Source organism: Pomacea canaliculata, linkage group LG12, assembly GCF_003073045.1.
Source record: "Pomacea canaliculata isolate SZHN2017 linkage group LG12, ASM307304v1, whole genome shotgun sequence".
NCBI classification, from domain to species: Eukaryota; Metazoa; Mollusca; class Gastropoda; order Architaenioglossa; family Ampullariidae; genus Pomacea; species Pomacea canaliculata.
In genome coordinates this window covers 21788599-21807568 of record NC_037601.1, presented here as the reverse complement: position 1 = coordinate 21807568, position 18970 = coordinate 21788599, and the positions used below count along the sequence as shown (strand labels likewise).

General features: G+C 36.9%; 4 protein-coding genes across 5 annotated transcripts in view; 3 read left to right on the top strand and 1 right to left on the bottom strand.

The window, feature by feature from the left end:
• LOC112577273 overlaps positions 1-7457 on the bottom strand; it is a 28773-nt gene extending 21316 nt beyond the window's left edge. The window contains exon 1 of the mRNA XM_025260326.1: positions 7235-7457. The gene's annotated coding sequence lies outside the window, so the exon portion shown is untranslated. The remainder of the gene's footprint in view (positions 1-7234) is intronic.
• Positions 7458-7661: 204 nt separating this feature from the next.
• On the top strand, positions 7662-12046 carry LOC112577269 (DNA replication complex GINS protein PSF3-like). The gene is made up of 3 exons (XM_025260322.1): positions 7662-7804; positions 9442-9716; positions 10078-12046. Exons 1-3 carry the CDS (start codon positions 7696-7698, stop codon positions 10306-10308), a joined length of 615 nt encoding a protein of 204 aa, XP_025116107.1. The 5' UTR covers positions 7662-7695; the 3' UTR covers positions 10309-12046.
• Positions 12047-12155: 109 nt separating this feature from the next.
• Positions 12156-16902, top strand: LOC112577264 (NADH dehydrogenase (ubiquinone) complex I, assembly factor 6-like). Of its 2 annotated transcripts, none has more exons than XM_025260315.1 (10): positions 12156-12379; positions 12674-12773; positions 13292-13372; positions 13705-13746; positions 14288-14344; positions 14645-14747; positions 14871-15002; positions 15548-15651; positions 15916-15972; positions 16454-16902. In XM_025260315.1, exons 1-10 carry the CDS (start codon positions 12222-12224, stop codon positions 16592-16594), a joined length of 975 nt encoding a protein of 324 aa, XP_025116100.1. In that variant the 5' UTR covers positions 12156-12221; the 3' UTR covers positions 16595-16902. The 2 variants fall into 2 exon arrangements, with proteins under 2 accessions (XP_025116100.1, XP_025116101.1); XM_025260316.1 differs by having other exon boundaries at positions 14871-15005; positions 15551-15651.
• Positions 16903-16907: 5 nt separating this feature from the next.
• The window catches only part of LOC112577246 (WD repeat-containing protein 97-like), a 28595-nt gene continuing 26532 nt past the window's right edge, over positions 16908-18970 (top strand). The window contains 3 exon segments of the mRNA XM_025260283.1: positions 16908-17410; positions 17719-18106; positions 18518-18673. Coding sequence (XP_025116068.1) covers positions 17343-17410; positions 17719-18106; positions 18518-18673 — 612 coding nt within the window. The 5' untranslated portion in view covers positions 16908-17342.

Here is an 18970-nt window from a genome sequence, read left to right as displayed (position 1 = left end):
AAAGCATGTGAATTTTTGTCAGTGGTAGAACACAAACTCATAAAAAATATGTTCTTCTTTTTCTAATGCTACTTTACACAAATCATTTTTGTATTTACATGTACTTTATTCTGATTACTTGCATGCCCTCATTCTGTCTAGTCTGGTCAATATGATTTAGCTGAATGTTTCAAAGATGACACTTATAATGTTAGTTTTAAAACTTATGCATTTTAGTCAAATTAACAATTGTAAAAAAGGTGCATTGCAAAAATGTCTTTATCTCATTAGTCACCACAATTGTTTTCTTTCTGTCCCTTTTTTTCATCTATAAGCCTATTATGAACAAAGTTCTATTACAATTGGTTGTAATGAAGACTGCACATAAATGTGTATGGCATACTGTGTAAATAGAAACCTATTTACTTATTACATTTTCTGACAGAAAAAGGGAAGATAGGAAGGAGAAGAGACCTCTTTACTGATATTGGAATAAAAGCAAAACTTTTCAACCGAGGAATACATTTCTGCTGCACTTATTTCAGATTCACATAAGACAAGCAGAGAAGATCAGTAACAAGCTTTGTAACAATCTATGCAAAAGTAAGAGTGGCAGGCTCTTTGGTAAAACTATGTCTGCTGAAGTTTTACTTTACTTTTGTGTTGGTGGATTCACTATTTGCATACATGTTATTCACTGTTCATCCATGCAAACTGTCAACTGTATTTACACTGCTAAACACAGTATATGTAAGAACATTTTTTTAAATTGTTTGTATACACATCAGGGATGCCAACAAATACCAATTCATAAACAGAAAGTATATCTTTATCTTTAACTTATTATGCTCCAAATAATTTTTCAGCTTTTTTAATGTCACAACATTGACATAGTTTATTGCATACACAATTGAGTAATAATGTTTTTAGTAATGTTTTTAATTTTTCAAAAATTATTCAGTAAAATGGCTTTTTTTAAGCACACCACACTGATGATTTTTAAAAATCAGTTGCACGGTGGCTTATACTCACTCAATTCTTCATGCATCCTTCTCACTCACCAGTGCTCTGTGTCAGACTGCCACCAAGTGCTACTACAGTCTATTGATGTGCTTTTGGCTGAATCCTTTTCAGTTTAAGGGAATGACCTTATTTACATTATTTTTTTAAGTGCTTAAACACATCCCAGGAAAGCAGCATAATAGAGAGGTACCAGAAAGCATTTTAGATGTAAATAAATCCTCAAGTAACCTAACCTGGCTATATCGTATGACAAGAATATATTTCAGTTTTGTGTCTTCGTGCTGTTAAAGATATATCCATGTTTTTTGCGCACTATGGTGGCAGTGTGAATTGTGAACAGCATGTTGAATTATCTTGGCTATGATTTTGACCTAAGCACTGTTTCTGTAACTAAATCTCCTGAACACCTTTAAGCTTAATGTTTTTGCACCTAAAGACGTATGTGCTGTATATACACATTGTTGACTATGTAAGCCATTTAAGATGATGATAATGATTAAACAATGATCTTTTACTAGGCTGAACTGTCCCATATTTCTGTGAGAGAGGGGTATGTGTGTGTGACAGAGAGAAAAAAAAGCTATGAGCAATCTATCTATCTATCTATTCCTCTTCGTGCATCAGGTTGCACATAAGGCCTCAACCAGAGTCCGCCACCGATGTCGATCGGCTGAAACCCGCTCTAGGTGACCCCATGTCCAGCCCTTTCCCTTCATCTCCCTTTCCACTGTTCTTCTCCAAGTTTCCTTTGGGCGGCCTCGTTTTCTTCGGCCGTCTGGAGTCCATCGTAGGACGACTCTGGAAAGGTCTGCTGTCTGCTGGCGGAGCACATGTCCAATCCATCGCCAATGCCTTCGTTGAACCTGCGTGGTGATGGACTCGGTTTCAGTTCTTCGGTGGAGTTCTTCGTTGGTGATGGTGTTTGGCCAAAAGATGTTAAGTATGCGCCTGAGGCATCTGTTTTGGAATACGTCAAGCTTGTTACTGATGGTTTTGGTCATCTTCCAAGATTCTGATCCGTAAAGGAGGGTGCTGATCACATTTGACTTGAAGATTCTCAGCTTGATCTTCTGGCTGATGTTTTTTGCCTTCCATGTGCTCCTGAGTGAGGCGAAGGCCTGGCTGGCTTTCGCCAGTCGGGCTCGAATCTCCACCTCCGCATCCCCGGTGTTTGACATTTTGGACCCAAGATAGGAGAAACTGTCAACTTCCTCAATCTCTTCTCCATTTAGTTCGATGCTGTCTTGGACTCTGGCGTTCACTCTCATACTTTTCGTTTTCTTTGTGCTGACCTTCAAGCCAAGGTTTCCAGCTGTTTCTGAGAAGGCCTTTGTTTTTTCCTGCATGTCTTGGTGGCGGTGTGACAGCAGAGCAATGTCATCAGCAAAGTCTAAGTCTTCCAGCGCTGTTGTTGCTGTCATAGTCATGGTCCATCTGATCCCTCTCCTCTCACTGTCGGTGGAAGTCTTCATGATCCAGTCCATGGCCAAGATGAAGAGGAACGGCGACAGAATGCAGCCCTGCTTCACCCCGGTACTGACGTTGAAGGGGTCTGTGAGCTCCGTGTCACAGACAACCTGGGATTTGAAATCGCTGTACAGCATTGCAATGACCTGAACAAGTTTTGCAGGGACTCCGTAATGCCTCAGGATCTTCCATAAGGACTCACGGTGGATGCTGTCAAAAGCCTTCTCCAGGTCGATGAAATTGATGTACAGCGGTGTGTTTCATTCGTTGCTCTGCTCCAGAATCTGTCGCAGAATGAAGATGTGTTCGGAGCAGGATCGCCCAGGGCGAAATCCTGCTTGCTGTGGTCGGAGGTCTTTCTCAAGAGTTGCCATCAGTCTTGACAAAACAATCTTGCTGAAGACCTTGCTGGTGAGGGAAAGAAGTGTTATGCCCTCCAATTATTGCAGTCTCCAAGATCTCCTTTCTTGGGTAACTTGAAGATGAGCCCTGTCTTCCAAGCAACAGGGAGCTGCCCTGATTCCCAAACTTGCTTGAAGATTTCAGTCAGCTTGGGAGCTGTCACATTTATATCTGCTTTCAACATCTCTGCTGTTATTCCATCTGCCCCTGGTGCTTTGCCGCTCTTCATTGTCTTGACTGCTGCTGTCACTTCTTCCAGGCTTGGTGGGTCTGTGCAGATGTCAAGGTCTATAGCTGCTGGCTGAATGTCTGCAAGCTGAGGGGGATCTGGTCTGTTCAGAACCGACTCAAAATGTTCCCTCCAGCGCTGTAGTTTTCCTGCCTCTCCCTCGATGACATTACCGTTCACGTCTTTCACTGGCACATCACTGTTCTTAAACCCGTTGTTTAGCTGTTTGTTTATCTTGTACAGTGTCTTCAGGTCATTTTACTTGCTGCATTTTCTGCTTCATCTGCCAGTTTCTCTATATGGTCTCTTTTGTCGGTTCTTGCCATCCTCTTTACCTCTTTGTTTAGTTTTGTATATCTTTTTCTGAGTTGTTCCTTCAGGCGTTCAGATCTGGTGCTGTTGATTCTTTGTTTGGCTGACTTTCTCTCTTCTATCTTCTTCCATGTCTCTTCTCTGATCCACTGTTCTTTCTTTTTCCGTTGGAAGCCCAGTATTTTCTCTCCTGATTCCTGTAAGACTCGATTGAAGTCGTCTAAGGTCATCTCTTGTTGGTCTCCTAGTGCCTGGAACCTGTTCTTTACTTCCATAGCAAAGGCCCTTTCGGTGGCTGGATTTTTTAGTTTGCCGGAGTCCACTCTCTGCTGACGTGCCTGTTTTCCTCGTGATCGACGCAGCTTCAGAGAAACTGTGGCTATCACAAGAGTGTGGTCACTGGCAATGTCTGCTCCTCTGTAGGCTCTAACATCTTGAAGTGAGCTCCTCCATTTTCGGTTGATGATGACATGGTCTATCTGGTTCTTTGTGATCCCATCTGGTGATGTCCATGTTGCCTTGTGGATGTCTTTGTGTGGGAAGAGTGTGCCTCCAATCAGTAGGTTGTTTTCTTCACAAAAGTCTGCCAGTCTCTCTCCGTTGTCATTGATGGTTCCTATTCCATGTTTGCCCATGACATGCTCCCTGTAGGTGTTGTCACTTCCCACCTTGGCATTGAGATCGCCGATAATGAGCAACATGTCGTGGGCTGGAACGCTTTCTGAGGCTGCCTGGAGCTGATCGTAAAAAGCATCCTTGTCTTCTGCCTCAGAGTCATTTGTTGGTGCATAGCAAGCTAGCACTGTCAGCTTGGTGTACTTTGAATGGAATCTTGCTCTCAAAGCCTGGGTCCATAAGGCTTCCATTCCAGCAGTGCTTTTCGTTTTCTTGTTGAGGAGTAGAGCTACTCCTTCAGAGTGCTGAGCGTCTGATCTTCTGAGAACAAGATGGTATGTCCTGACGCTAGTCTCCTCTTTCCCGTGCCGGTCCATCTGACCTCACTGACTCCCAGGATGTCCAAGTTGTAGTTGTCAAACTCCTTGACTAATTGGAGCATCCTGCCAGTCTGGTACAAGGTCTGGACGTTCCAGCACCCCACCCTCAACTTTTGCCTCGGCTTCAGTAAATCCGCTGTCGGGGCGCCAGCTCCCTTTCGGGTTTGGCTGTCGTCCGTCATTAGTCCAGTCTCCTGGTGTGCTTCATTACCTTCGCCATCTGTGACGAGTTCTCTGGTTTTAGTTTCTGTAACATGATTTTTTTTACATGGTGGGGTTGTTAGCCCTACCACAACCTATTTTACCTCTAGGTGAGGTGTCCACCTTAGTCGCCTCTTACGACATGCCTGGCTGGATGGCAGGGACCCTATTCTTACAATGCTTGCTAGGCAAACATACCCCGGGGTCCCACAGGGGGCTATGAGCAATAGTAAGAAAAAAATGGAAAGATCCAAACATAAATAATAATAATCAGTCAGATATTAACTCAAAAGCCAATGGTAAGTTTAATCTAGGGATTAAACAGCTGATGCAATGAGAACTGAGCCTACAACCGAAACTTTAAAAAAAAAGTATAAGATGATTAAACATTAATAATCATATCAATATCTTTCAGCCTAGGACAATTTATTTCTGTGCAATAAGTTCCTTCTTTATCAGTACCACTACCATCTAACCCTAACCAATGTAATAATAATGCTTATATTGCATCCGGTTCTAACTAGAAACTACTAACTTAATGCACATGCACACACACTTCAATATCTCTGGTAAAGATGAGTTTGAGAAGGTTCTTGTGTCTATGTCTGAATATACACTTACTAAATTGCTGGTCTGACAACTTAAAGAGATTGCTTGCCAAAGGCAAAAATAAAGAACTTTGTTGGAAGATTTTTTTTTTAAAGCAGAAAGTCATCCTGAGATCTCAGCACACAAGATGGTTTAGAGAGGTGAAAAGCAGATAGGAAAACCAAGAACTAATACCCCTGAACTGCTAGCGGATGAAGGAGGGTTGGGCGTGGGGCTAGCAACCCCACCCTGTAAAATAATAAAGCGCTATAGAAACCACAAGCATATTAACCGCACAACAAGAGCCTGGATGGGAAAATCCCTCTTCAGAAGGGCTTTTGTCCCAACTGGAAAGGGATGCCCAGAACCGGGTCTGATGGCGGGCTGTGGTTTCGGCCCTATGCTCCACTGGGGACGAATAGGAACCAGAAGAAGATATCCATTAACGAAAGTGGGATAAATTGAGGAAAGTTTGCTGGCACGCCTCTAGGTTCAAATGGCAGTGCTCTAATCATTTGGCTATCCATTGTTCCGATTATTATTAATTATTAATAATAACTTGATAAAAGGGGGATAATCCTTACACTACATAAAGATATTAACAATTGCAAAATTGGTTAAAGCGCATACTCACACTCCTAGGGAGCATGCTCTTAGCGCTTGAGAACAAGAATGAAACATGGACAGCATACAAGGGACAGGAAAACAAACAAATAACATATGAGCTATAAAAGAATAAACAACCGTACTAAACAAAGAATAAAATTGAATACAGAAAAACACAAAGAGGAACCAAATAACAAGAATAACCTGAGAGATACACAATATTTCAAAAGGAAGGGTGTGAAAAAGGACTAGCATTATGGGAAAGATTGTTAGGAGCAATGTTTAAGGAAAAAGTGTTTTCAGTGCATGTTTAAAGGACTCAACAGTGGGCGGACATGGAAAAGGTGTGAGTTACATTGTTTCACTGCACAATAACTAAATTTAATGCCACACAAATGACATGTAAACTTCTTTTAATCAATTTTTCAATTACTCCACTTTATCAATAAGGAGTCATGAAAAAATTCTATGGGGTGGGGGGCACTCAAGATGCTCCCATATCAGCAAAAATAAATGGTCTTGTCGCACTCTCATCCAAAATAAATCCTTACGAAGTAAGACATCACTCAATTAAATCTTTTTTTTTTTTCTTAAATGTATTATAAAAGCCTCTATGCGCTTCAACTCTGACAAGAGAAGATGAATTTGTATTTTTTGCCCATTGAAATAGTATCTCTGTACTAAGACTATTAGCTGACAAAGTTCAAAATCCTTTTATGCATGTTCATTAACATTGTACATAAATCACTTAGTTCCCTAACTAGGTTTTTGCATAGTGGGCCTTTGTTAAGCTCAAATTAGTGAAAAACTGTGACACACAAAGATGTTTTATCTTGTTTTAAGTTAATTAGTATGGTGAATGTGCTTGTATAATAGCACAGGCCATAACATTAGATCTGTGGTCCTATAGGAGCAACAATAAATAAACTATAACATTAGATCATTTGAATTAGTGTTATTATTGTCTGAATTTGCTCTGCTACTTTTAAAAACATAACAAACATTGATAATCAACAGATTATTCATCTCTGATAACATCTTTAGCTCAGACATATCTTTAACTTAGACATGCATACAACTCAAGAGAGTAGTTTATGAAAATGGGCCTTTACTTTTAACCTACAATATCCCATGGGTTTAAGAAGATTGAAGTCATAGTATGTGGATGAACGCTGAAGATACGAAGTGTACAGTAAACTGTCAAAATGTTTTACATATAACTCTTCAGAAACAGCTGCTATATACAAATTAAAGTGTGTGAAACATATTCTTTTGATTTACAGTTGGAAACAACAATAACAAGAATTTTGTTAGAGTCTCTGGTATATCGGTGCCATATCCCAGAAAAACCACTGATTTACTAGAAGATTAAGAACTCAAATCATGCTAAGATACGTACGTTACAAAAAGAAGTAATAAACAGATTACTTACTGGTTACAAACGCTGGTAGAATGAAGTGATAAGTAGTCTATAGACGTCAGAAGATGCTGTCTTATTCCTCTTCGTTCTCTTTACGTCTTGAAAGTATTTAACACAAAAACTGAAAATTATTTAAACCTCGAGATCGGCGATTGTAACTTTCTTTACTGAACCGTCACGTCGTCACGTAAACAAACTTTCCACGTGCACGGAAGGTCACGATCAACTTTAGAAAACCAAGCTATTTGAGAATTTGTTTATTTCGGGAAATCTTAGTCGAACACCTGTATTTTTAACATAATATGTAAATTTATTGTTTATGTTATATTTCAAATAGATTTTCTACAGGAAAAATATTTTTGTACCTCTGAGTATTTTATTTTCAGCCGTTGAATAAAGTGTTTTTTAATTCAAGGGCATTCACTCAGCTTTTCTTTACGATTGGCGCAATTTTCGATAAGTGAACATAAGCAATGTCACAGACGTTTTTGAATGCTTCCGAAAGTTATTTTAGTTTAGATGATATTCTTGCAACACAGGAATCAGTACCCTGTAAAGTCGAGGTACCGATCTACCGACTTGGTAAGTTTCGTCAAGAGAAACAGAAATGTTTAAAAGTATTTACAAATGACATTCAATGTATTCGTTCCCATTGTTGATAGTAATTCATCAAATTTATGTAAAATTTATGAAATATCATTATCATATATCATCGTCATTGATACAGGAAATAGTGAAAAACAGTAATGTGAGAAACAGAAGTGTGAAAGGCACTGATGGATCTGTGATTCAAGTGTAGGGTCGCAAACCAGACTTACGTTTTGCGAAGTTGATAATTAGTTTATTATTTATCGTGTGTGTACGTGCGTGCAAGTGCATGTGCATGTGCGTGTATGTTTGTACGCTCATGCAGGCATTTGATGCCTTCTTATGGTGTATTATGCGTATGCATAATGTGTTTTGAGACCACCTGTACTCAGAGATGGGAGGTGTTGTCTAAACAATATTTTAATGTCTTAAAAGCTTCAGATCTTTATCAATAACAAGTACAAAATTAAACCATTTTTTTCTTCAAAATAGTTTCTAGGGATTTGCATCACTGATATGAAAAGTAGACTGACATCTTGAATATATTACTATTTATTTCATCACTACTCTTGGCTCATATAACAAGTATTTGCAAAATCAAATTGAGCAGATAGTAGCATTAGGATTTATTGTCCTAAACTGGAGTGAGGCAAGGTTGTCTGCTCTCACCAACAATCTTCCTGATCGTCATAGACTGGATCATGAGAAGAACAACCTCTAACAGCAACACGGGCGTTCAGTGGACCTTCGCCAGGCAGCTTGAGGATCTTGACTTTGCAGATGACATCAGCCTGTTGTCCCACAAGCAGCAATGACTGGCCTAACGATCAACATCAAGAAGACGGAGGTAATGTGGGTCAACATAAAGCAAGAAGCTCCACTCCAACTTCATGGAGAATGTATTACAGAGTCTGACCGTTTCACCTACCTTGGCAGCATAGTCAGCAGCAAGGACGGAGGTACAGATGAAGATGTCATAAGCCGAATAAGCAAAGCCAGGCTTGCATTCCACACCCTACGACCTATCTGGAACTCCAAGGCTTTGTCTCTACACACCAAGATCCGCATCTATAATACCAATGTAAAGTCAGTCCTTCTGTATGGATCTGAGACATGGTGGGTGACAAATGCCATCACCAACAAGATACAGACATTCATCAATAAATGTCTGAGCCGCATCCTTAACATCCGATGGCCTGAGAAGATCTCCAATACAGACCTGTGGGAGAGAGCCAACCAAAACCCTGCCAGCCAAGACATCAAAAAGCGAAAGTGGGGCTGGATTGGCCACACTCTACGAAAGCCAGCCAACAATTTCATGCGACAAGCTCTGGGCTGGAACCCACAGGGGAGGCGCAAGGTTGGGAGACCCAGACAGACGTGGAGGAGATCAATCCACAGAGAGGCGGAGACAGCTGGCATGGCATGGTTCCAACTAGAAAGGGATGCCCAGGACCGGGTCCGATGGCGGCGGGTGGTTGCGGCCCTATGCTCCACTGGGGGCGAATAGGACAGAAGAAGAAGAAGAAGAAGTCCTAAACATTCTAGACAATTATTGCCAGCAAAGTTTTAGAACCAAAATTAATTAAATGCTGAGTTACTATTTTTCTGTTTGCTTTCCTTCTTTTTAGGGTATCTTGACAAAGGCAGTGAAGATGATACACTTCAAGAAGGCACCAAATTGGAGCTGCCATACTGGCTTGCACGCTCTCTGTGTAGTAGGCGTCGCCACATTGTTTCTGTTGAAATGCCTCGAGCTTACAGAGAAAGCTACCGACAAATTTTAAAAGCAGATCCAAATGTTGTGAATCTACACAAATTGGGACCATACTTTTATAAATTTGGTTCCCATTTGCTCTCATTTGAACATCCTGAATCTACAGACATTGCTAACAGTTTAGTGAAGGTATTTGATAAGATTTAATTGCACTTGCAATTTGTTCCTTATAATACAGGGTGCATCAGTAGTGTAAAATACAAATACCATGTCTCAATCAGTATTGTATGCCTACTTTTGGCCTTCCCTCCAGCTTTCCCCCACATATTCTGCAGCAAATTTAGACCTATGGCCTTGTGTGGATATATAAAATTCCTGATGTAAAAGCCTTTAACCAAGTTGCTCTGAGTTTCATGAGAATGGTATATGCTTTCCCTGCACACCACATGCATTCACACAGAATTTTCAGATCAATGGTTTGAGATTTTAAGCTTTATTATAAGATTATTGTAAATTTTATCTTGCCATAAACAGTTGTTTCTATTTTCAGGCATTCCAGGGTCGTTTCAGAAAGATAATGGACTCTTCACAAAATGTTCTGAATCAAGACACGAGTAAGCTCACTGAAAAACTAGATGAAACTGAAGTAAAACTGTTTAATGCTGGCCAGCTTGGTTTGCATGATTTCCAGCAATGGGAGACTCGACAAACAGAGAAATTAACCACATCCATAATGGTTCAAAACCACCGCAAAAGAAAACGAGGCATGCTGCAAAGTTGACCCTTATTAGTGCATTATTACATACTGTTCAGACTTAATGTACTGTCTTCAATGAAATAAATTGAATATGTTTGTTATTTTCATGAGTGGACTACATATGTTTGGATCACAAAAAGGTAATTTATTGATTGAGATGATATGAAAAACAGAATTCACGTTGTTATGGCATGGCTTAACACCCAAACGTAAACTTAATTAAAAAGAGTTTCTATCAATATCAATTGGTTGAACACACAACTTCCACCTCTTTTATAGAAAATATTATAAAAGGTCTAGTTTGCGTAAGCTTTAAATATTTGTACTGAGGATGTCTGTGGGATGTAAATTTCAAACCCGGAGCTTAAGAAGACATACATCATACCCAAATTGTGACCAGTGATACAAGCACATTTTGTATTTCCTTAGAAAGGCACATTTTAAACTGATTTTCCATACATGTTTTTTTGCAGATTTAAATGCTTTTTGATATACCATAATGAATGAATCATTTGCTTCATCAATGTGCATTATTTATGTTGGTTTTTGAACTTTAGTTTTCTATCATCTGGTAGCTAAGAGCTATTCTGTGGTTCTGTGCTTGCAGACATAATGAAAGTTTCCCAGTGTTTATACAGTTTCTGATGAAATGATTTACCTACTGCATGTCTGCTATTTTTATTCCTGATGTACAATACGAAAAATGTGCAAACTTGTGTAAGCAAAGTCTTATGTACAGGTTAAAATATTAACTTAAAACTTATCATTTTGCGTTTTAATTTGTATCTGAGAGTTACTAACAGTGAGACATTTGTGTTGAAAATTATTGAATATGTATTTAGTTTTATTGTGCAGAAAATACTATGTGGGGAAGTGGGGGTACTGGCAGGATGAAGATAAGAAACTAAAGTTTAAGTGGAAAGCACTTAAGGATAGTTAAGTTCTTGGGGGGAAAAGTAATGGATAATAAAAAGGACATAACTGTTAGATCACTAATTATAAAAACTTAAGCATCATTGTGTTGTACATTTACCAACGGGTGAATAGCATCAGACTTAATGTTTTACGTCTCTGCTAACTTTTTGCAATAAAAAATATAAACATTTTTTTCATTTTCTTCTTTGAAATGATCAATAGTTAAAAGATTAAAAACAGTTAACATGTATTCTCTCATGTTTAATAAGTTACTGAATAATTATAAATTAGAAAGGAAGGATAATATCAAAGAATTTAGTTTGACATTTGTCTCTAGTTTTCTGAAAAGTTCAAATTTTCTCTTCACTTAAGTTCAGAAATGTATTTAAAATGAACCTGGTTCACCAAAAAAGACAGATGTTGCTTCTTTCCCGTTTAAATTCTTTCATAGGTATTCCAAACATCATAAAGTCCTAAAAAGAAATACTATTAATAAATTACCTGACTTAAAGATGTACAGTGTAATGATTATATTGCGTTCAAGGGATCATATGTGACTGACTGTATGTACATTTGCTTCAAATCAGCAATTGCAACAAATCTGCTTGACGACCGTTGTAAAAGTAATTAAAATTAATAAATGATCGGTTTATTTTTGTGAAAAAGTGTTTTAATTTCGCCTTGTTGCTGCATTTGCACAGATATCTGTCTGTAAGATTGCTGGTTTGCAGAATAGGGTGTCGGTTGTGACGAAACGCTTCCTATGGTAAAGCCATTATATCGACGTATACCCAAAAATGTTAGACACGGTATTCTAAAAAAGAAAAATTAATATAACGACGATATCTCAACACAGGACCTTTTCACGGCAATAAACTACACTGCAGGACGCGATCCAATGTTTATACGGGTTGAAAATGGTAACCGCCTTCAAATGGTTCTTATCTGCAAAGTTTCATAGTTGCCCTCTTGTTGCCGAGATCGGCCAACCGAGACTAGAAGAGGTTTTCTCCGCGTAGAAAATGCAGACGCTGACGAAGAGATGCTGGACATCGCTGCAGGTATTTCGGCTCATCACAACCAACAACCACATCAATGGAGGCTGCATCGAATTTTGTGGGTTCAAAGCTTTCGCTTCAAAGGCTGGAAACAATGCTGATTACTGCAGAGAGCTTGTCAAGTACGAAATTTGAACCTTTTTATTCTTTCTCACTCAAACAAGTCTGCTCCCAAGTACATATAGCCAAATATGTCTAAACCTAAGTCAGGTATCTTTAGTACTGCAGCGTATATATATATATCTGGTGAGTATTTCACGTGTAATCAACGCAATGACTTTCAAAGTATTTTGCTTCTAAGTGAAACACTCCTCCAGACTTTGTCCTTGAAGTTCAAGAAACCGAGTAATTAGCAGAAAATATCGCAAAGAAAAGAATATTTTTTAAAACTCAGTTTAGCTTACACTTTTTTTCAGGAAGTTTGATTTTGAAAACTACCTATGGTGTTTGCTGATGCCAAAGGAGGTGCAGAGAGCTGCCTTTGCCATTCGGGCATTCAACGTGGAAATTGCTCAAGTGAGGTTTCTTTGAGACCAAATGCGGGCGGGGGGTCTTTTTTAAATACGAAGATCACAATAATCAGTTGTGATGACTCGAGATACCAATAAAGTCATAATCATTATGATTAATTAATACACGTTTTCATACCGTGGCATGCATGTCTGACTTTCACACGAAAAAGATGCAGAAAAGATTCTATAAACATTCAAAATAAACTGATTTATCTCTCTTGGTAATTCTTACAACACCTAAATCTCATTTTCTTTTAAGTGCCTTTCAGAATATTTTCACTAAGTGAAATATGGGGGAAAAAGGTTGGATTGTATCATAATATACAATTGTTATGATTAAAAATACTACCAGTCATAATCATGATTAATTAATACATGTTTTTATACCTTGGCTTGCATGTCTGACTGATCCCTTTCAGTCTAGACCATAAATACAGGCATATTCAGTGTTGACAATATTTTCTGATGGGATAAGAACATTCATTTGCAAAATAAAATATAGTGTAAAATTTGTTTGGACAGGTCAGAGACGTTGTGTCAGAAAAGAAAATTGGCTTCATGCGGATGCAGTTTTGGAAAGATGTTCTACAGAATATTAATGAAGTAACTAAATTTCTAAACTTTAAACATAAATGACAGCGTTCCATCTAGAATTTTTAGTACTGCAAGAGCCTAATAATTTAACATCAAGAAATACTAAACTGTGATGTACTATAAAATTTACATTTTACATTATATTTGGGGGAAAAGAATGATAGAGCAAAATGTTGGGATGTCTTTATATTATCTTCATAATATCCTTAGCATGTCCTTAAGATTAATATTTATAGCTTAAACAAAGTAAATGCAAAAAATGGGAAACAGTTTTTATGTTCATGCACATTTGCTTTCTTTAATTAAGTAAATTTTTCTCCTGATTTTTTTTTTCTTTGCAGGGTTCTCCACCTCAGATGCCTGTTGCTGTGGAACTAGCTGGTGTTTGTGTTCTTATTCATTAACTTTTTTAAAGATTGAGTTTTTCTCTTTCCTATATTTTACATATAAGTCAGATACATATTGCAATTAAGACATAAACTTATGGACACATAAAAACAACACATGAATTTATACATATCTTAACAGCATGTGTTGGCAACAAACATTTTCTTCCTTTAGTTTTTGTGATGTTTTTTAAGGGAGTTCATATGTTCAGAATAACATTTTCTGTGACTTTTAATAATGTTCTATGTGTCAAAATAATGCAGGTAACATCATGAAATTCTACTTACTGGAAAGGAAATCAGTCACAATAAATGAAAAGTTAAGGCATGGTGCATAACAGCAAGACTCATTTGAATCATTTAAAAAGGGATTTTGAATAGTTTTTAAAGTCTCTTTTGGGTTACATTTTATAGATGCTGTGACTGATTGTAGGCAGTTTTCAACATTCAGTTTTTTAATACTTTGTGTGAATGTTCGAAGTCTCTTTTTAAATATTAAAATGTCTTTAACAAACTTTGTTTGAAATCTGTTCTAAAGGCAGTTAGGTACTTCAAGCTTTCAAGGCGATATCTGAGTCATCTTCTCGAAGGAAGAGTAAGATCTTCATTTGTTTTTGTTTTTAATGCATGAAATACACACACACACATATGCAAACCTGTGACTAAAACATTTTCATAATTATTTTATTTTGATTTGAAAAATCCATGCTATCAGATTTTAATCATTGTTACAAGATTTGTCGAACTTCCAAAGGTGACAAACGGATTTATGTAAGATCAATGTATTGATGCCTAACGTATCAATAAGTTATAAGTGCTGTTTATCAGTATCAGAAAATTGTGGGTAGCCATGTTCATGTTGCTAGTAACCATTAAAAATGTGTTATTTGCCTAGGCAGATCAACTGGAAATCGATGGATTCACTTCAGTAAAGGAAGTGGAAAAATATGCAGAAAATACAGTCAGTTCTCTTCATTATCTCATGCTGGAATGTTTAGGTACAAACAAAAATTACAAACACTGACCTTGTGTGTGTGAAAGAGAGAGGAGGAGAACGAACCTTGTACCAACCTTTTTAAAGCTGGAGGTTCCCTTTCCTGAAAAAAAAGGTCTTTTAACAGGTGTGAAGAATGTTCATGCTGACCATGCTGCAAGTCACATTGGCAAAGCTCAGGGACTGACAACTTTACTGAGAGCGACACCGTATCATGCACAGCAAAGAAGAGTTTACTTGCCAATAGACATAATTGTAAAAAGTGAGCAATCACCACAATATCCTCATTTAGCTTTTTAAATATTGTGTGATTCTGTAGTTTCGTTAAAAAAAAAATTCTGAAAAAAGGCTTGAAAAGTCTAAATTTTGTACATTGCACTTTAATATCTTGTTTTAAAGCATTTGAACATTTATTTGCACTGAAATTTCCTCCATGTCAGCAGTTTGTATTACTGATAATTTTGTAGCACATTTATAATTAGCAAATAAATTTGTACACTTTTCAGTACAGATAGAAAAATTTGTTCTCGCAAAGTTTTGCTTCATGAATCTTCTGTCCTGCAAATACTGACAAATAATCGTACATTTAAATGTTTAGTGACTGTCAAGTGGTACACCCCCACATTTATAATACACATAGCAATGTTCAATGTAAGTAAGAAAAAGTGTAGAAAATATAAGATCACAGTTGGTGCCAAAGAACAATCCCATTGACATGAAGTTGCAATGTACAAAATGTTTTACTGTAAGGCCTTTCCCTAAAATTTAGTTAACAGGCTTTACTCTCTTTCTACCTTTCCACCTAGAACAAGGTATCACAGGAAGATGTCATAAGAGGCAGAAACGAACAAAATATACGGGATGCAATATTTGAAGTCGCATCTTTAGCTCACCAGCATTTGGAAATTGTAAGTAATTAAAATTTAATATAAGTGCTGAATGTAGCAAAGTAAAATGTAGAAATTATACCTAAAACAGGTAGAGCTGATGTCTTTGTAAAAGAATAAAAATAAGGAATGTCATTTAAAATATTCTGGTATATATCTGAGATTGGCATACATCTGGAAAAATAATAATTCATAATATTTTGAGCATAAATTCAAATATTTGTTTTGGGAAAAACATTGTACAAGTTGTTTATTTTACAGCATTTGATTCTTGCTTGTTTCCAGGCTAGATCTTTCCACAAAGATGTACCAAAAACAGCTGTTCCAGCATTTATCAATACAGTAAGTAGTTAAAACAGTTCACAGTTAAAACAGTTATGATTGTTAATGTTGATGTTTTGACTTCTAAAATACTAACTTGAAAATGCAATGAAGTGTGAGAAAACTAGTATCTAATACTGAGAATGCCATCAAAAGATATTGAAAATTCTATTCTAACATTGAAAAGTACACTTATAGTACAGATTTTGATATAATTCATTTAAAACGTTTAGTTAGTAGCAACTTTCATGAAGAAAGGAGGCAACAGTTATAAAAGCAGAGTGACACAACATTTTTTTCCCCTTTCCCCTTCTCCATAAGATTTTTTCTATGAACTTTTGTTGACTGGTAAAGGTTAATGATAGATAAACATTTTTGTTATATATCATGTGTAGGGATTGCTTATGTATGAAGTTCACGCGATATTGTAACAGGACTTCCTGAAAAGAAGGCCTATTCTTTATAAAATTCTGACTATTTCCCTATATTTTCTGCATTGCAGGTGCCGTGTGATCTATATCTGAAAAAGTTACAAAAAGCAAACTTCAATGTTTTTGAACCCAAACTGCAAGAGCGCAATTACTTTACTTCCTCTGCATTTATGGCTGCAGAAATTAAAAGGCAGATATTGATATTAAAATAAAGAACTTGGATTAGTTTTTGATTTGACGTGATATGTATGCCGTGTGCTGATGGAAAATATACAAGTATTTTCAATATTTTTCTTAGCAGTGAGCTTACAAATAGAACTGAAGACTATTAAACAAACAACCGAAGTGGGGGAAGATGGAATTGGCATGAATGGCATTCTTTTCAAATGTCTTGTGTAACAGTGTGTGCGTGTAGGTAGGAAATTGGGTGAGAGGTGGTGCAAAGCGTATGTGAATATGTGTGATATCAGCATTTGAAAAATAACTGAGTTCAAACTGGAGGTCTTTTTACAAGGACTGTTGTTTTCGTCTTCTTTCACTGACCTTACAACAAAATCTTTGTTTCACAATGTACTACTTTAAACAATAATGATGCATAACTTGACAATCATGTACAAAATTACTTTAGCAACATGTACAATATCTCACTTAGCTCAATTTTCTGAACTTTTTACATGAAAAAGGAAAATATAACACGCATTAGACTTGTTCAAATGTGATAATGTAGAGCTTTGACCACCAATAACCTATGAAATATATGTCACTGAGTGCTTATAATTTTGATTGAATTTTCCTTTTCTCTAAAGTGTCTTTTCGAGGAAAAAATAATTTTTTTAAATATGAAAGCTTCAATTGTGATTGGCAAGATAAAGGGAGGTAGCTCGTGCAAACAGTTCTCAGCAAATTCAAAATAGAGTTACTTCTCTTCCTGCGTGGCAGAAACGGAAATACGCTACTACCATGGAGATACCAAGATGGCTGATCAACAATCATTCGAAGAGCAAAAAAACCCTTGTATTTGGGAAGAGGTAGCAAACGAAATCTTGTGCACCATTTAAGAATTAAAGCAGAAGCATGCTCAAAAACTTTAATGTGGCTTATCCTCATATAATTTTTCTGCTGCTTGTTTTTAGTGAAATGTTGACATTGGCAGAAAACAAGGGCCGGATTATGATGGTGGAATAAAACTCCGGAGACTGTTTAAACCTGCTTCATGTTTTTGCCTCTTTTGACAAGATCGTTTTGTTAATGTGAATTTTATCACTTTATATTTTCTAATATATATATAGTCAAATTCACATTCATAATAACTTTCTTATATGATGTGATTTCACAGAATTATTATAGAGACGCAGTTGAGAAACAAGCATGTGATTTTAGTCCGGGGACTGTTGTCAGCTTTATTTAGGTGTATCATGGCGGTAGCAACTCTTATAAGCGGTGTTAGTACAAGTGATATCTGGAGTGGTGGTACTGTTGATTACAAACCTGACCTGGGAAATGAAACTTCAGAATTCAAAATACTGACACAGCGTCGACAAAATGAAGAGGAAAAGAAAGCACGTTATCACTGGAGCTTACTAAGAGACTCAATAAAAAATGTTTGCCAAGCTGTGGAACATGCTGATGCAAAGGATACCACCATTTCCCATGGAATATATCATGATCGCAAAATTAATCACACACATGACATACAGCATGCTGTTTTCATTCCACAGAAAAAGGTAAAAAGGTGAAATTGGCTTAATCTTAAATGTTTCCTTGTTAATCATGTTTTTCTTCCAACCGTTTAAATCAATTTCAGTTACTTTTAAGCAGATTACTATAGTAATTATAGGTCATGTAGATATAGTTAAGCTTTGCCTTGACATCCACTGAACAAATTATGATAAAACATGACAAAACACAGTGAATGCTGGAAGGTCATTATACTTTCTCCCCCTTTTCTTTGTTTTAGAATTTGTTGTTTCATAATGTTTGCCTGTGTGAGTGAGTGAGAGTAAAATGTTGTAAAAGGGAACAACTGATTGAAAGCAGAAAGACTGTGCCATCTACTACTCAAACATATTGTTATTTAGGCCTCTTACATTAATTTACAATTACCTGGCTGACTGCTTAATTTTTTTTCATGACAGGAATATTTGACAGCAGATGGAAAATTATTTCAGATATTCTACAGTGATGGGCGTAAGAAAGTGACAGTTAAGTTGGAAGAGGGTATGAACCGTGTGGTGTATGCTTCACAAACCAATCAATACATTGGTTGGATTCACAAAGAATCTACTCTTTTTGTAAGAAATCAATACAATTACTTCATTTCTAAAAGAAGAAAAATTAAAAGCATTAAATTTCTCTGTCACATGCATCTTTTGTTAAAATGAATTTAAAGTAAACTGGCTTTAGCATTTTTGTTTTATTGGTGTTAATTTACACTAATTATAATAAAGAGTAAATATAGCAGCTTTAAAACTTTGACCATCTATTTCAGAGTATATAAACTGGTGCAAAATTATCAAAAATTTTGTATGGGGTAATTGAACTATTTTAGCAGGATTGACAAAATCATATACCTCCCTCTCTTTCTTTCA